This window comes from Hibiscus syriacus, unplaced genomic scaffold, assembly GCF_006381635.1.
Source record: "Hibiscus syriacus cultivar Baekdansim isolate YM2019G1 unplaced genomic scaffold, ASM638163v2 tig00111772_pilon, whole genome shotgun sequence".
In the NCBI taxonomy this organism is placed as follows: domain Eukaryota; kingdom Viridiplantae; phylum Streptophyta; class Magnoliopsida; order Malvales; family Malvaceae; genus Hibiscus; species Hibiscus syriacus.
The window spans coordinates 1,644,477-1,660,718 of NW_024063173.1; the positions used below are offsets into that span (position 1 = coordinate 1,644,477).

The following is a 16,242-nucleotide window of genomic DNA, read 5'->3' on the forward strand; positions in this document are numbered from 1 at the left end:
ATTTTAGTTTTCCTGTATACTTTTATAGTATTTCCATAAATTGCTTCTTTAGAATCAAATTTCCTATCAAAATTGATATGAAGTGAGTGTGGTAGAATTAGTAGAATCAAACAAGTGGTAAAGAACAAAATGTCAGGTAAAAATATATTCCTTTTATATTTCCAATATCAAATTGCTGGTAAAAAAGACCAGAATTTAAAATAAAATATTAAAAAAGTTGAAAACTTTTTGAATCACAACATATATAATAACATAAATGAGTTGGTTATAAGTTGAATAAAAGTATATTTGACCAAACAAGCTAGAGTTGGGTTAACCTCTCCACTCTATTTATTAAAATTAAAAGGTCTTGACCAAATGCAATTAGGATGACCATTTTATCCCTTGGAACATTGTTGTATATTATCACTGACGCAACTAAAGAAGTAAAATGGAAACATCCATAATTACCATACCGGCCAGCCTTTTGCCCTTTTCCTATCAGATTAGGATATTAGACACAGGCATAGAGTTAAGGTTTCAGTTCAGGAATAAAATATAATTTTATAAAAAAAATAAGGGAATAATTTTTTTTCCGGATTGCAGGGCCACAACCCCTCCCATCCATTTAATAGATTCGTCCCTGATTAAAGGAGGAGCCATGCAAGTCCTTAGCTAGCCTTGCCCCATCAAATTTAATCTTTGGCTTATTCAAATAGACGTGTCATGATACCAACCTACCCTCTTTTCTTTTTTAACAGTAATTTTATTTATAATATTTCTTAATCATTGATAATGAGCACATCATGTAGATGCGGTTGTTTGAACCTAAGATCTTTAAAAAAAATAACATCTTCCTTAACCATTAAGATCACTTGATGAATCCGATATCCACCGTAACTTAAATATCCATCTATACATACACATATATAATCATATCATATCAACTTAGTTATATGAGCATTCATGTGACTTTGGCAAGTTACATTTTATTAAAATCTTATATGATTCATAAAAATTATTAAAATAAATTTAAAAGATTATGGACTATAAATAATATTTTTAATGAAATAATATTAAAAATAATTCCAAATCTTTCTCTTAGTTTTTGGTGAGTAGGTTTTATAATAACTTTTAGTGTTGGTATTAATCATGATAATTATTCATAGGTTGGTATGCCCAGTAAACACGGTTGACTGACAATTAATTTTGATTGATTACGTTGACTTGCTAAAGACCATGTCAAGATGTTACAATTACTCAAAATATGTGACATTTGAAATCCTTCTTCCGAAGGTGTTCTCTCGAAACTTTTGGAAGGGTTACTCAAAGATCTTAATATTGAAATACTAATCTTACGAAGAATATACAGAGATGGTACAACAATATTCATGTGGAGTCTTTCTTATTACTCCGTAGATCTAGATAGAGTAATGAGCAAGTGATCTAAATCTATAGACCTAGATAGAGTAATTGTTTAATGTGCTATGAATCCTTTTTGATAGAATAATTTTATAATGTGCTTTATAGTTAGGATGAGACGTAATGGTTGCTGAGTAAAGTTTACAAACTAAGGTGACGGGGAAAGTTTAGAAGCGACCTAGCAACTAGGTTTCTTATGGGACATGATTGGAAATACTATCTAGCGTTGTCTACTACACATCCTAGGCAAAACATGCACCGCCACCACTTCCAACCCACGCGGTGGCGCCACCTCCCAAAATCTGGCAGGCCTATCCCCAACATCCACCACTATAATCCTTTCCCCATTCCCTGAAACTGCACAAATTTTCCCTCTCGCCGCTGCTATCTGCTCTGCACGTTTGAGCTGTTCCAACTCAATCACTTTCACCCAACAATCTCTTTCACCATCGTATCTGCTTAAGCTACCTTTGACTTCATCAACCACATAAATCACATCTTCATCCATGGCGGCGGCCGGCCCATTCCAACCGGCAACCATGCCTTGAGGCATCTCTTCCCACTTATCCAATCCCACATCGTAAACTGCACCTTGTTTCACTGCATTGCCTTTGACATTAACCATGCAAAGCTTCCCTCTATATCCAACTGCTTCCACTGCTTCTCTGCTAAACCTTCCATCTTTAAGCTCTGCCTTGTTTTCCCATCTCCAATTTTCTCTCTTCTTGTTTAGGTCCCATTGTTCCAATGACCTCGCCACATCGCCTTTGTAAAGGGAGCCAATGCCGCTTGCCATATAGACCACACCTCGGACTGAGCCTGTAGCACACCACCGCCGCGGGGTGGAGATTTGGGGGCCGTAGAACCAGCTGCTGGACTCCGGGTTGAAGACTAAAGGGCTGGAAAGTGCAGGTAAAAGCTTGTGACTTGTTGCAGCTATGAGTATTAAATGATTGGAGACTGTCAAGGATTGTATCGGAAGGTTCCGGGATAAAAAAGAAGGGTGGCGATGGAGGAGATGAAGAGGAGGGTCTTGTGGAAGGCTAGGAAGGGGTGTCCAAGATGATGAGATTGGATCAAAGGAGATGAATTCAATTGTGTTTTGAGGAACAACTTGTCCAGGGTGTCTCGGAGTGGAATTTTGCAGAGGAGAAACAAGAGCATAGAGGGAGAAGAAGGGAGGGAATGATGGAGAGTAAAGGAAGCGACGCCATGGATGGCAAACGGAGAAAAGAAGGGAAGGAGAAAGAGAAAAGAGGCAACGTTGAGCTAGATCATCAGGTAGACCTGGTAAAAGGATTCCATTTTCATCAAAGGAATCATTGTCAGTTTGGTTTCTGCATTGAGGAGTGGCTTCCATGAAGAAGAAAAGTAGAAGAGTAGATGGGGGAAGGAGGGGTGGAGGGGGCGGCATTTTATAGATATAGTATAACGTGAAAGTTTCAAATGTTTTTATTTTTACCTCAGCTTCCAAAGTTTAATCTTTATTAATTCGGATTGATTCGGATCATATATCTAGTTTTAGTGGGTGAATTTCTCAACATAAATTTTCTGCCTACACAAAGACTCAAACTCAAAAACTGCTTAAACGATATCAAGCTTCTTACCATTTAAAAGTTTCAACTTTTTAACATAAAGACAAACGGTTCGTCAAAACATTAATAATATTAGGAGTGATTTGAATGATGTATAGTCTTCTATTTGGATGAACTCTTAAAAAGATTTATATACTATTTTTTATGACAATTCATACTAAGTTAATAATTAATGCATGTGTAGATTTATAAAGCTACTTTGTATAGTTTTAGGAAGAAAAATATCTTGATTATGTACGTAAATTTTGATTGAGACGAGGAAGAGCTTGAACAAAGATAATTAAATGACGAGAATGAATCCATCAAAAGGTTTTAATGGTTAAAGGAAGAGTTATTTTTTCTTGAGATCTTTAGTTTGAGTATATGTCATCAATGATTAAAAAATATTTTAAATAGATATTAGCATTATAATCTTCTCGTACTAATATACGATGAAAGGAAATAGTTTTTTTTATACGAATGAAGTTTTATTAAAATCAAGAGACAAGAAAATGAAATAGTTTTAAGTAGTAGGACTTGAAGGAGAGCTTGTGAGGATTAGGAATAAGGTGTTTAGGGGCCTATTATTTATCATGTAGTTGAGGTTTATTCGTTTAGAATTTGTGATTATTTCTCTTAATAATATTATTTTTAATATTTAAAATTTTCTGGGTTAAGTGTAACTTTTCAAAAAAAAATTAAAAAAATTGATTCTTAGCATGATAAGTATTAATTTTAGGATTAAATCTTGATTTATTTTAAAATTTTAATAATACGGAAACACATTTCACTGAAAAAAAAACTTTTAGAAAACATTCTTTAATAATTTGAAAACAAAAAACTCATGCACAATAAATAGAGTTAATTGCATTATATGTCCCCAAACTATAACCTTTATTTCAAATTGGTCTTTTAACTTTTCAATATTTCAATTTCACTCTAAATTATCCTTAAACTATTGAATATTATAATTTCATCCCTAAACTACGACCCTCTTCTAATTGGTCCCCAAACTTTTGATTAATCCAATTTCATCCCCAAATTCATCTAAAAAATGTAAGTAGTTTTAACCATAGATTAACCAAAAATTTATTTTTTTAAACATATAGTAATATAACTCGGCCTAACAATTTTATTAACAAGAGATATACGTATAGTTTGAGATGAAATTGAAATATTCAAAAAGTTTGGGACCAATTCAGAATGAAGACCATAGTTTGAGGATGAAAATGAAATGTTTAAAAGTTTGAGGACAAATTTAAAATGATAGTTATAGTTTAGGGATGAAATTAAAATATTTAAAAGTTTAAGGACCAATTTAAAATGAAGGTAATACTTTGAGAACATGTGATAAAATTAACTCCAATAAATATTAAAGAAAAAGGAGGTGCCTTGAAATAAAGGCATTGAATTGTTTTAGTAACTTTTTTGGTCACCCACTCTATATAATTAAATTAGCCACTGATATTTTTTTATTATTGAGATAAGCGTTTAATTAGATCTTTATAATCACCAAATAACTGTTCCATTTGCTCTTATAAGGGGCCTAAGTTCGAAGGATGAATATATAGAGAATCACATGCTATAGAAAAATAGACCTTACATATATGAACAAAAAGTTTGACCTGCCAAACAAATTTCGGTTTCCTGTGTGACCATACAGATGAAATTATTCTTGATTCATGAATCAGTTGTTTTTTTCCCTTTATTAAAATCTTGATGGATAGGATATTTATCCCGGAATGAATTAGTGTATTTAATAATCTTATTTATGATCAATGGGTTGATTTAAGTGGTAAACAATTTGATATCGTTTACGCAAGTTTTGAGTTCTTGAGATCTTGTGAATGCAAAAAATCATTTTCGAGAGACTCACCCATCAAAATCAGGTGTACGACGTGAGTCTATCCGAATTAATCAGAGCGAAGCCTTAAAACTGAAAGGAAAAAATAATCTTATTTATTCGAGTTCAATTGTCTAAATGATAAATCGTTTTTTTCTCTATAGATGATCAACTTTCATCTTTTAGGATTGTTTTGAGACTGATCTAGAATCGATCATTCAATTTTAAACAGAGACGAATCCCCTTTTAAAAAATAATAATAATGTGGATTTAACTTATTTCCATTTGAATTCTTTAAATCCTATAGTTAAATGAACAGTAATAGTAAAAAAGAAAGAAAACTCATGAATCCACACAACGAAAACCTAATGGTTACAACATGAGGAGAATTATCATAGTACGTCTTTTGGGTCGTGCCATAGGTTATAAAACCCTCATGAATAGGATTCAAATGTTGTGGAAATCACAAGGGCAGTTTCAGATTGTGGATCTAGATAATGAGTATTACCTAGTTAAATTTGAGAACGAACAAGATTATGTTGATATGTTGACTTAGGGGTAATGAACAATATATGGTAGTTATTTGGCGATCTAACCATGGAACAGGACCTTTTAAAAAACCGAAAGCTATCCTTCACATGTGATTGTCTAGGTAAGATTGTCGGGTTTAACTTATAGGCATTACTCCAAGGCACTTTTCTGTCGTATAACTGTTGCGCTGGGAAGGATCATAAAGATTGATTATAACACGCATGCGGGAGATCGAGGATAATTTACAAGGCTGGCAGTCGTGATAGATCTAAACAAACCATTAATCCCTTGCCTTAAGATTGATAGGAGACTACTAAAGGTGGAGTATGAAGGACTCCAACACATTTGGTTTAAATGTGTTATATACGGATACCCACAAGACAGCTACGAAACAAACACGACACAAGAGTCAAAAGAGTATATGGAGGCAAGGAAGAACAAAAGTGGTTGTACAAAAATAATAATCCTAAACAAAACATCTATCTCCATAAATGAGCTAAGCATACACTACATATTAGGGTTTTAAATAGCGTTCGCAGTTACGTTTTCGGTCGCGTCACATTTATCGCATTTGTTAGATAATGGATGCCATCGCGGTCACTGCGGGTGTCGCGGTCGTGAATTTTTTTAAATTTTGCACAACTTATCTTAAAACATAATAAAAATAATTATAATTATAAGGAATCATTTTTAATGAATTTTAAAATATTTTCTAAGCGAAATTGACATATATATATATAATATAGTTTAACCAAATATACTTTAAAATGTTTTCTAAGCAAAAAGATGAAGTAAATTTTAATTTGAATAATGAACTATATTAACTATTTGAACTTATTATAAAATAGATGAATTAAATTGTATTAAATTAAAATATAAAGGCATAATCCTAAATAAAGTATAACAAAAACACTAGAATTGGCAACTTCAGAACATTTCCACACAGTTGGGGTTATCTGTGGCAACTTCTGTAGGTTGCGATGTCACGGCCGATAGTGCAGTGAATCGAGATAAAGCAAAGTTGCATGTTGAGTCACTAGATTGAAACTTCCAGAAATTTTGGTGACTATTTTGTAAAAGAAGCAAAAGTGTTGGCAATTTTAAAAAAATCCTAAAGAATACATGGACTTATTATATGAATTACCCATTTTTATTATATCAAGAATTCTAGCCCTATTTCACCAAGAGTGGATGTTGTTTCACTCTTTTTTTTCTTTCCTTGCTTTCAATCGAGAGGCCGCGTGTTTCATCTATTTCCCCTTTTTCCCTTCCTTTAAGCTTTGTGTGTGTTGCTTCTCTTCTTCCATAACCACGCCATCGATCACGTCAAAGCTCGTCAACAATGAAGGTAGTCATCTTCCAGGCTTGCAGTTACCTCGCGACGTGACCGTCGTCTTAGTGTCGATCGATTTACTGGATAACGAGATATCTTTGTTGCAGAATCGACAACTGAGCTTTGCAGAAGGACGTGAAAAGGATGGTTCTTCAAGTAGAACTTGGAGAGGCAAATCTCCGTTGAGATCAGCAGTGGTTTTTTTTGAAGATATGGCAAATCACGGTTGAATAACGGTGATTGTGTCCCATTATCGACGCAATCGTCCATTTCCTGTTAAATTACGGGCGCAATCGTCCGTTTCCCGTTAAATTGCGGGCGCAATCGACCGTGATCGGTGTGAATCCGTGACCCACCGTAAAAACCATGAATAACAGTTTTGGACGGTGGCGCTACCGTAATATCGCGTCTACTATAACGTTTTCGAAACGCTATTTGATATCCTGCTACATACCATGCATGGCTACCATTTATTTCATGACTTCAAAAGAACCAAATCATTGATTTTTTTAAAGATCCAATGCTTAACACCCACTGTATACTTTTTTTTTCAAGTAAATTTTAAGTTAAATTTAATTAATTTATAGGATTACTTCAATAATATTAATTTAAGTTTTAGTATATACATTTGTATCATCTGGAATTGAAGAAATATATATAAACACAAAGCTACATGAATAATAAAAGCTTCCATATTAATAATTTAAATTTTTATAGCCAACTACGACATTAATTTTAATATTAATTATCGATCACCGATGATTTTTATTATTTCTCTTGTTTGTTAATATTATGTCCTTTATTTTCCTTTTTATTGAGTTTTTTTTTTCAATTTTTGAATAGGAATTTATGTTCTTGTGGTACGCTTTTTCTATGCTTTTGTGACATGTTCCTTATAGTTTTTGGTACATTTTTCACATATCTTTGTGGACGTTTTGGTTATTGCACAAAGAACCTCACAACATTTGTTTTCTGGTTGTTTTGTCGGTTGTTACATATAGTTAGATCCTCTCTTTGGTAAAAGGTTATTCTTTGATATAATCAAAATTTTGTAACGAAACAACCTGCCGGATAATTTGGTTTTCTCACCACTCCTTTATCATTTCATAAAGTATCTCGTTCAATAGAGACAATGAATTTTTATAAAGGTTATTGGGTTTTTTTTTATTCTCGTATATTTAAGTTTACTATTTTTACTTTTGTATGAAATTTGTGTGACTATTATCTCCATTTTTCTTTTGTATGATTGTGTGCATTGTAATTTTGATTCTTTCTCTTATTTTTATTAATGAAATCTAATTTCTATTGTTAAAAAAATAATTTAAAACTTTTGAGAAATAGTCCTAATCAAACCGTGTGACATTCTTCTCCTCCGCAATTTTATGAGATTAATATTCGATATATTTAATAAATTACATGATTATATATCATCATAAAATTTTAAAGTTAAGTTCATTTAAATTTATTTTTAAAGATTAATTATAATCATATTTATAGGTAATATATATAATTATACATATTTAATATATTAAATATTTACTTATTTTTAGTTTTTCAAGAGACAATAATTTAAAGTCTTAATATAAAAAAAGTGTTTAAACTATACACAATTTTCTATTTAGATGCTTAAATTATTTTTTCGGTCAATTCAGGTATCTAACGTTACAAACGCTATAATTTAAAGTGTCTCGAGCATAATAATCGTTAAAAATTTTCATTAAATGACACATGTCATATTTTGGTAATTTACTAAATTTTTATTTAAAATAAAAAATTTAAAATATATTTTCTTTTAAAAAACTCAAAATTTTCAAAAAAAAAAAAATCAAATATTTAAAATATTTATTCTAATCCTTATACCTATACCGGATACCGAGTAGGGAGAAGGGGTACATGAGGGAGAGGGGGTACATGAGGGAGAGTGTTGAGGGGATGTAGAGTTGTAAAAAGCTGATCCGACCTGCAAAACTGACTGAAACCGACTCGAGTCAAAACTGTTTTTTGACCTGTGTTGTAGCGATCCAAAACCGACTCGAGTCGGAACTGTTGCTGACATGAACATGAGTTGGACCTAGAAATTGTGGATCCGAACCCGACCTGCATTCGACCTGAACCCGAATTGAACTGAAAATATGATACCCGAACCCGAACTGCATCCGACTGATATTAACCCAAACCCGAGATTGACATAGTAAATAACTGGTATTACCCGGCCTGTTTTCAACCTGACCTGTTATGAACCTGACCTGTTTTTAACCTGATCTGATTTTAGCCTGACCTGTAAATGATCCGACTTGTTAATGATATGATCTGATATTTACCTGACTTATATATTACCATGGACGAAATTATAAGATTTTAATAAAATTATGAGTTTTTTAGCTTATGATGTAATTAAAAAAATTAATATGATTACTTTTTAAATGTTATAATAAAATATTTATTATGATAATTAAATTAATAAATAGACCTATTATATAAAATTATTTAATAAAATTAATAAAATCTTAAAATTCATTTAAACTTAGTTTGTTATATCGAAACATCAAAATGTTTTCAACAATCTCCCCCTTTTTGATATAACAAAACATTTGTGTACTTTTAAGATTTTCTAATTGAAAATAAATTTTGAAATCAAGTTTGAAATTACTCCCCCTTACTATGATACATCTTCTCCCCCTTTTTGTTAAATCAAAAAGACTCTAAAACGTTTTAAACAAGTTTTTGAAAAGAACATCTAATTGATTATAAATAAATATAGCTTAAGCTGCTAAGATCAAAAATCAAGAGAAAGGTTTGCCATTAGTTTCATAATTCAATATTCATAATCAAATGTGAAATGACATAATTGGCCATAATGTAACTAATATGTAAATGATGCAAAAATTAATAAACATTAAGCCCAAATAAAAAATTCAATCCAAGCCAAATAATATATATATTAAGTTCTTAAATACAAGCATCCAACTCATAAATCCAAATAAATTCAAACATTCAACAACCAAAGTAAAACAATCCAAAAAACAACAAAATGTTTATCAATCCAAGTTTTAAGACCAAGAAAGCATGAAAAAAAATAAAGAGCTACTCCATCAGAGGGTCGGGAGGTGGAGGATAATGAGCTCGTACTTCAAGAGTGAGAGCGTCCATACGTTCACACATCTCCCTTTGAAACTCAGTTATTTGAGACTCCATGGAAGAAAACCTCAGATCAAACGACTCTAAGAAAGATTGAAAATATGGTGGCGTTTGATCTTCTTGTTGTGCTGGTTCTGGTGCCGGAGGATCATCGTCAGGTACTTCCTCATCAATATCTTACATAAGCTGCTGAAGTTCTGGATCATCGTCTGTAGCCGGTGCCGGAGGAGGAGGAGGAGCACGAGAATAGCTAGAAGCAGCTCGTGAAGAACTGGCTCCCGGAGTTTGCTTATTGGGTCGAAAGACCCATTGACCAATTTCCTCATCTTGTTTCCAATCAGCTTTCTTCAAAGAGGTGAGATTGATTTGGTTTTAAAGAGGGATGGGATTGTCGAGAGAGACTCTAAGGCCGAGTTTGATAAAAAGATTACTAAGTAGACACCCATAAACTAAAGTTTCGACATGTTTAGAAGGGTTAACATTTATGATATCTACTAGTTCACCAAAAATAATATGTGGAAAATTTATCTTTCTATTATGCTGGATACAATACATCCACCATAAATCCCTGACACGAAGAGTAGAGTACCTACCTCCGGATGGTCGAAACCACCAAGAGATCATTAAATGTAGAAAACGATCGTGATGTGTACGTAAGGTACTAACACTAGCATTAGGAAGATAGGGATATGCCACAGTTTATTTCTCATTATATAAACCATTTTCATCTATCCCAAATTGCTTAGCTATAGTATTGGAGTCAATATGAATATATTGTCCTAAAAGGTAGGATCTAATTCCTATAGTCCAACATTAACTCTCGTTTTGAATACATACCGCATTAGAGTAGAAAATGTGGACTAACTGATGATAGACAATTGGTTTAAGGTGAAACAGTTTATCAAACTTCTAGGATTTGAGAGTTGGTAGGTATTCAAAGTTGATATCTACCATTGCTTGAAGAGAGGGAATACGTTCTTCCCGAATTTTGTATGATTGGAAAGAATTCATGTACCTATGGTAGAGTTCTTCTCTATGACGACCATGCATATTAAAACATGAGTTTAGAATGGTCATATTAGGATCGTTTGGATTTGGAGCTTGAGGAGGAATACGATTAGGAGGTCGGTTAGAATGACTAGAAGATGTCCTAGGGTGTTTAGGGTTTGATATGGTTTAGGAAATTAGAATTAGGAATGTAACCTGCAATTGAAACACATGTATGCAAAATAATCAATCCCAAAACTCAATTGAATCCTCAATAATTCAAGGTTCTCTAAACCGAATCCTAATGGACATGATTTTGAAAACTATTTGAAAATAACATTGGAAATATCATAATACATATAGTTTTCATGAAAACAATACAATTAAATCAAAAACATCAATAATTTTAGAAAATAATTTTTTTATTTCGAAAATTCATAGACAATATTGAAAAATTGTTTGTTTTTGACGAAATTGATTGTAAAATCTAGTTTAGAATCATACTATAATCAATGCTCAATATAATGTTCATCCTAGAACTAACCTAAACTAGTTCTAAAATCAAAATTTGATAAAATAGAGGTTCTTGGAAAATTACCTTGAGAAATTTGAATTGAGTGAAATGTGATATTGTTTTGCATGATTTAATGATGTTAGTAGGACTGGTGTTGAAGTATGAATGAATTCCGATAAAAAATGAAGGTTATGAAGCAATTTTGAGAGAGAGGTGAGGGAGAGGAGCGGTGACAAAGAGTTTAATAGGTTAAGGGTTTGAGAAAAATGAATAAAATTAGGCTTTTAAACCCAAAACCCGACGCATGCATCGATGCATGGCAGTGTGCATCAACGCACATTCAAGGAGTGCATCGGTGCATCTTCATGATGTATCGATGCACATTCAAAGGGATGCTTCGATGTACTATTCAGTGTATCGATGCATTATGCACAAAAATGTCAAAAATCCATTTTAAACACTCAAAATGCCAAATTAATTAGCTCTAGTGGTATTGGCAACTCATATATTGAAAATTAATCATGTTTAATCAATCAATTTAATCCTTAAACTAAATTGAAACATAAAATTAATTTTCACCAAAGAACATAAATTCCCCCTGACTAATAGCAAAGAATACAATAAAAAATTATTATTATAAACATTTTCATTTATTCTTAAAAGTGCTAAAATTAATTTAAACACTAAGTGAGGAAAGGTTAGTTAAACCTAATTCTCTCCTAAGTGTCCAAAATCTTTCTTTATCTAAAGGTTTTGTAAAGATATCCACTAATTGGTGCAAAGTTCAACAAATTCTAGAACTACATCTTCCTTAGTGACATGGTCTCTAATGAAGTGATGTCTAATTTAAATGTGCTTAGTTCTAGAGTGTTGGATGGGATTTTTAGTGAGACAAATAACACTAGTATTGTCACACTTGATAGGAATGGTACCTACTTTAATTCCATAATCAAAAAGTTGTTGTTTCATCCATAAAACTTGTGCACAACAACTACCAGCTAAAATGTATTCTGCTTCAGTGGTAGATAATGCAACACAATTATGTTTCTTTGAAAATCAAGAAATCAACATATTTCCAAGGAATTGGCAAGTACCGGAGGTGCTTTTCCTATCTGATTTCCATTCTCCATAATCTGCATCAGAGAAGGCATGCAAGAAAAAGCTAGAGTCTCTAGGATACCAAAGTCCTAAACTAGGAGTGTCCTTAAGGTATCTAAAGATCCTCTTAATAGCTAGTAAATGTGATTCCTTAGGGCATGATTGAAATCTAGCACATAAGCAAACATTAAACATAATGTCCGATCTACTTGTGGTTAGATAAAGCAATGAGCCAATCATGGATCTATATAATTTAACATCCATACATTTACCTCCTTCATCTATATCAAGCTTTGTTGATGAGCTCATTGGAGTTTCATGAGGTTTCCCATTTTCTAGTCCAAACTTCTTGAGCATATCTTTGACGTACTTAGCTTGATTGATGAAGATACCATCTTTTCTTTGCTTGATTTGGAGTCCCAAGAAAAATGAGAGCTCCCCCATCATGCTCATCTCGAATTCACTTTGCATTAGCTTATAAAATTCTTGGCAAAGAACATCATTAGTAGAACCAAATATTATATCATCAACATAAATTTGAACTACTAATAAATCTTTACCTTTATGCTTAAAAAACAATGTAGTCTCAACCTTCCTTTTTGAAAAACCTTTTTCAATTAAAAAAATTGACAATCTTTCATACCAAGTACTAGGAGCTTGTTTTAAACCATAAAGCGCTTTTGTCAATTTAAGAACATGATTTGGAAATTTTAAATCTTCAAAACCAGTAGGTTGTTCCACATACACTTCTTCTTTTATAAAACCATTTAAAAATGAACTTTTAACATCCATTTGATATAATTTAAATTCATGAAAACATGCAAATGCTAATAACATTCTAATTGCTTCCATCCTAGCTACGGGAGCGTATGTTTCATCATAGTCTATGCCCTCTTCTTGAGTATACCCTTGAGAAAAAAGTCTAGCCTTGTTTCTCACTATATTACCACTTTCATCAAGCTTATTCTTAAATACCCATCTAGTACCTACAATAGATTTATTACTAGGTGTAGACACCAATTTTTGCCCGGGTCTACAAAAACATTTTATTATATTATATTATATTATATTATATTATATTATATTATATTATATTATATTTATTATTATTATTATTATTTTATTTTTGTAGGTCCCATACTCAATAACCCTGATTCAATGAGATTCAAATAAATCAACATATTTGAGTCCTATTGAAACACTAAAACCAACGTATTTGAGTCCTATTGAAATACTAAAACCGAAGCATTTTGAGTCCACGTAGGACTCTAAATCTGAGCTAAAAATAGGTTTCTTTAGACTATAAATAGACTCAAGCATCCCGAGGAAAGGACAGAGAAAAACGTGGAATCAAAATCAGATGAAGGGGCAACGATTTGGAAAAACCAAGGGAAGAAAAGGACAAAAAATAAGCGTGGAGGATCCAAAGCCAGTATTTAAAAGCACGAGGAGTGGCAGAGCATTTTCATTGCAAATCCAGTTTCTCTACACGCAAAACATGGGAGATGTAACAACTGTTGACTTATTCTTTTTATTTCATTTTTATTTATTTACCTTATATATTTTTTTTCATTTTCTCCTAATTTTAATATTTTTATTTATTTTTACATTGTTATATATATATATATATATTTTATTAATATTATTATATTAATATCTTTTGTTATTCTTTTCTCATGTTTATTTTTATTTTTACAATCCAACACTTTTGACTTTTTAGGGATACTTTCAATCGATCAAAGTTAATTAATTCGGATTGAATTTTTGAATTTCAATTTCAATTTTAATTTTCGCAAATAAAGACAACCGAAAAATTAATTGGTACCGAAAGGGCGGTTCAACGGTGTTAATCCTTCCTTGACCGTAACCGACTCCCGAACCCGACACGTTTATGGTACAACGCAGATCAGGTAAGATGGTGTCCGACCCACCTAAATTTGTTTTAAAGTGGTCGGTGGAGACTCCAACTCGTTTAATCCAAGTCGAAGCCCAATTCCGGGCCACCCGAAAGATGGTTCTGACAGCTTGGCGACTCTGCTGGGGACATGTAAGTAAGTCAGGCCATAATTAATTTTCGGTTGTCTTTTTATGCGAAAATAGTAAATTTAAATTTAAATTTTTTTATTAGATTCAAATTATTTACATTTGATTATTTTTCAAGTAAATAGTTGTATTGAAGTTTTTTCAATGATTTCAGATTTTCAAAATTTTCATCTCAGGCTCTATACCCGAGCTCTGAATCCCATTTAAGTGGGGGTAAAATCGACACCTTCGTGTGAATTTATTTACCGTGCGGGCCTAGCAAATAGCCTTCGGGATTCATATACCTTATGTCTTCGTGTGAATTTATTATCCGTATGAGCATAAGGGAATGTTTCCTCTCGAGTTTAACTTAGTCCACATAAGCTTAAAATGATCTTAGGACTAAGGGTCTGGCAAGCCCAAGGGGGCACCAGCAAAGAGAACTCGAGTACCTTTTTAGAACCTAAACTGGGAGAGTACAGGGAATTAGAGCCCACTCCAAAACCTCAATTCAAACCCTAGGTTGTTTTGATTATTTCCTGCTTTATTTTTCTGTTTAAAGCATGCGAAATAGACAAATATGCGGTTACGATTTGTTTGAAATTAGCATTCGAGATAGATATCATGTCAGGGTAGGAATTAAAGTATGTGGGGTAGGATTTTTCATTTTATTATTGTTTTGATTTACCTCACTAACTTTTTTATTTTTGTCCTCTTTTCTTTTATTTTCATCACTCGTATCATTTAAAAGAGGTGTTGATCCACCAAAAACATGTTTGTTAAACATGCATAATCTGCATTAATGGACAAAGGGGTTGTAATACAAGGGATGAAAATACAGAGGACATTCTACAAGGTGACTATATATCACATTCAATCTAGAAGACATGCCCACAGTTGAAAATTATATCACTCTACTGCATTATAAAGGACTCAGAATGAACCGGGTCTACATCAAGCACAATGAAAGTCTATCTTTGAAGAACTAACTCGCAGAGGTTACAGGGGCAAGATGAAGGTTACTGATCTCGGGAGTCCCTTCAAAGAGAACAATGGCAAAACGATAACTGAAATTAGAGACCATTACTGACGAATTCAAGAAACAGACAAATGAACTTCACATAGTTCCTATCAACTGAGGGCTCCAATGATGTATTCATTGAGAATAGGTTCAACAAAAGATAAATGCCAGAGATGCAGTCATTCGAGATTACTTGGGTCAGTACAAAAAGCAACTCAACATATGCACGGTTCATCCAGAGAAGTCGGAGCGGCTCGACAGGTTATTCAACCGGTGATAGACGAAGGCAGAAGACTAGTTAGCATGTCAGAAGCTGGCAGGATATTTTTGTCTCGTAAAAGATAAAACACTTTTTTCCCCAATAAGGATTATTTCTAAATAACAGACACATTTTTTGGATTAATGTCCCGAACATTGCATGCATCAAACATTCCTTCATATTTCACATTACTTTTCTCTTTTTTATTACATCACATGTCTCATAAAAAATGAGAACATTTCGATCCTATGACATATAAGAAGATTTACCAATAATTGTTTAACACCCATGTAGTGTCACCATACCTGGTGGAACCCATGAAGTCCCCCATATCCTAAGTGGTATGACGAGAATGTTCATTGTGAATATCACGGCGGTGTCCCAGGGCACACAATTGAGAATTTTTTCGCATTCAAAAGAGTCGTGCAGAAGATGCATAACCAGAACTGGATCGACTTCAACAACTTGGGGGCATCCAAGTGAGGGAGATCATTTCATCATTTAAAGCATTCTGTTTGAAT

General features: G+C 32.8%; 1 protein-coding gene across 1 annotated transcript; it reads right to left on the reverse strand.

Annotated features, from left to right (window-relative positions):
• Positions 1 to 1,612: 1,612 nt before the first annotated feature.
• LOC120170129 (F-box/kelch-repeat protein SKIP25-like) lies at positions 1,613 to 2,761 on the reverse strand. Its single transcript, XM_039178139.1, has one exon. The coding sequence runs from the start codon at positions 2,759 to 2,761 to the stop codon at positions 1,622 to 1,624; it is 1,140 nt and encodes a 379-aa protein (XP_039034070.1). The 3' UTR covers positions 1,613 to 1,621.
• Positions 2,762 to 16,242: the final 13,481 nt, after the last annotated feature.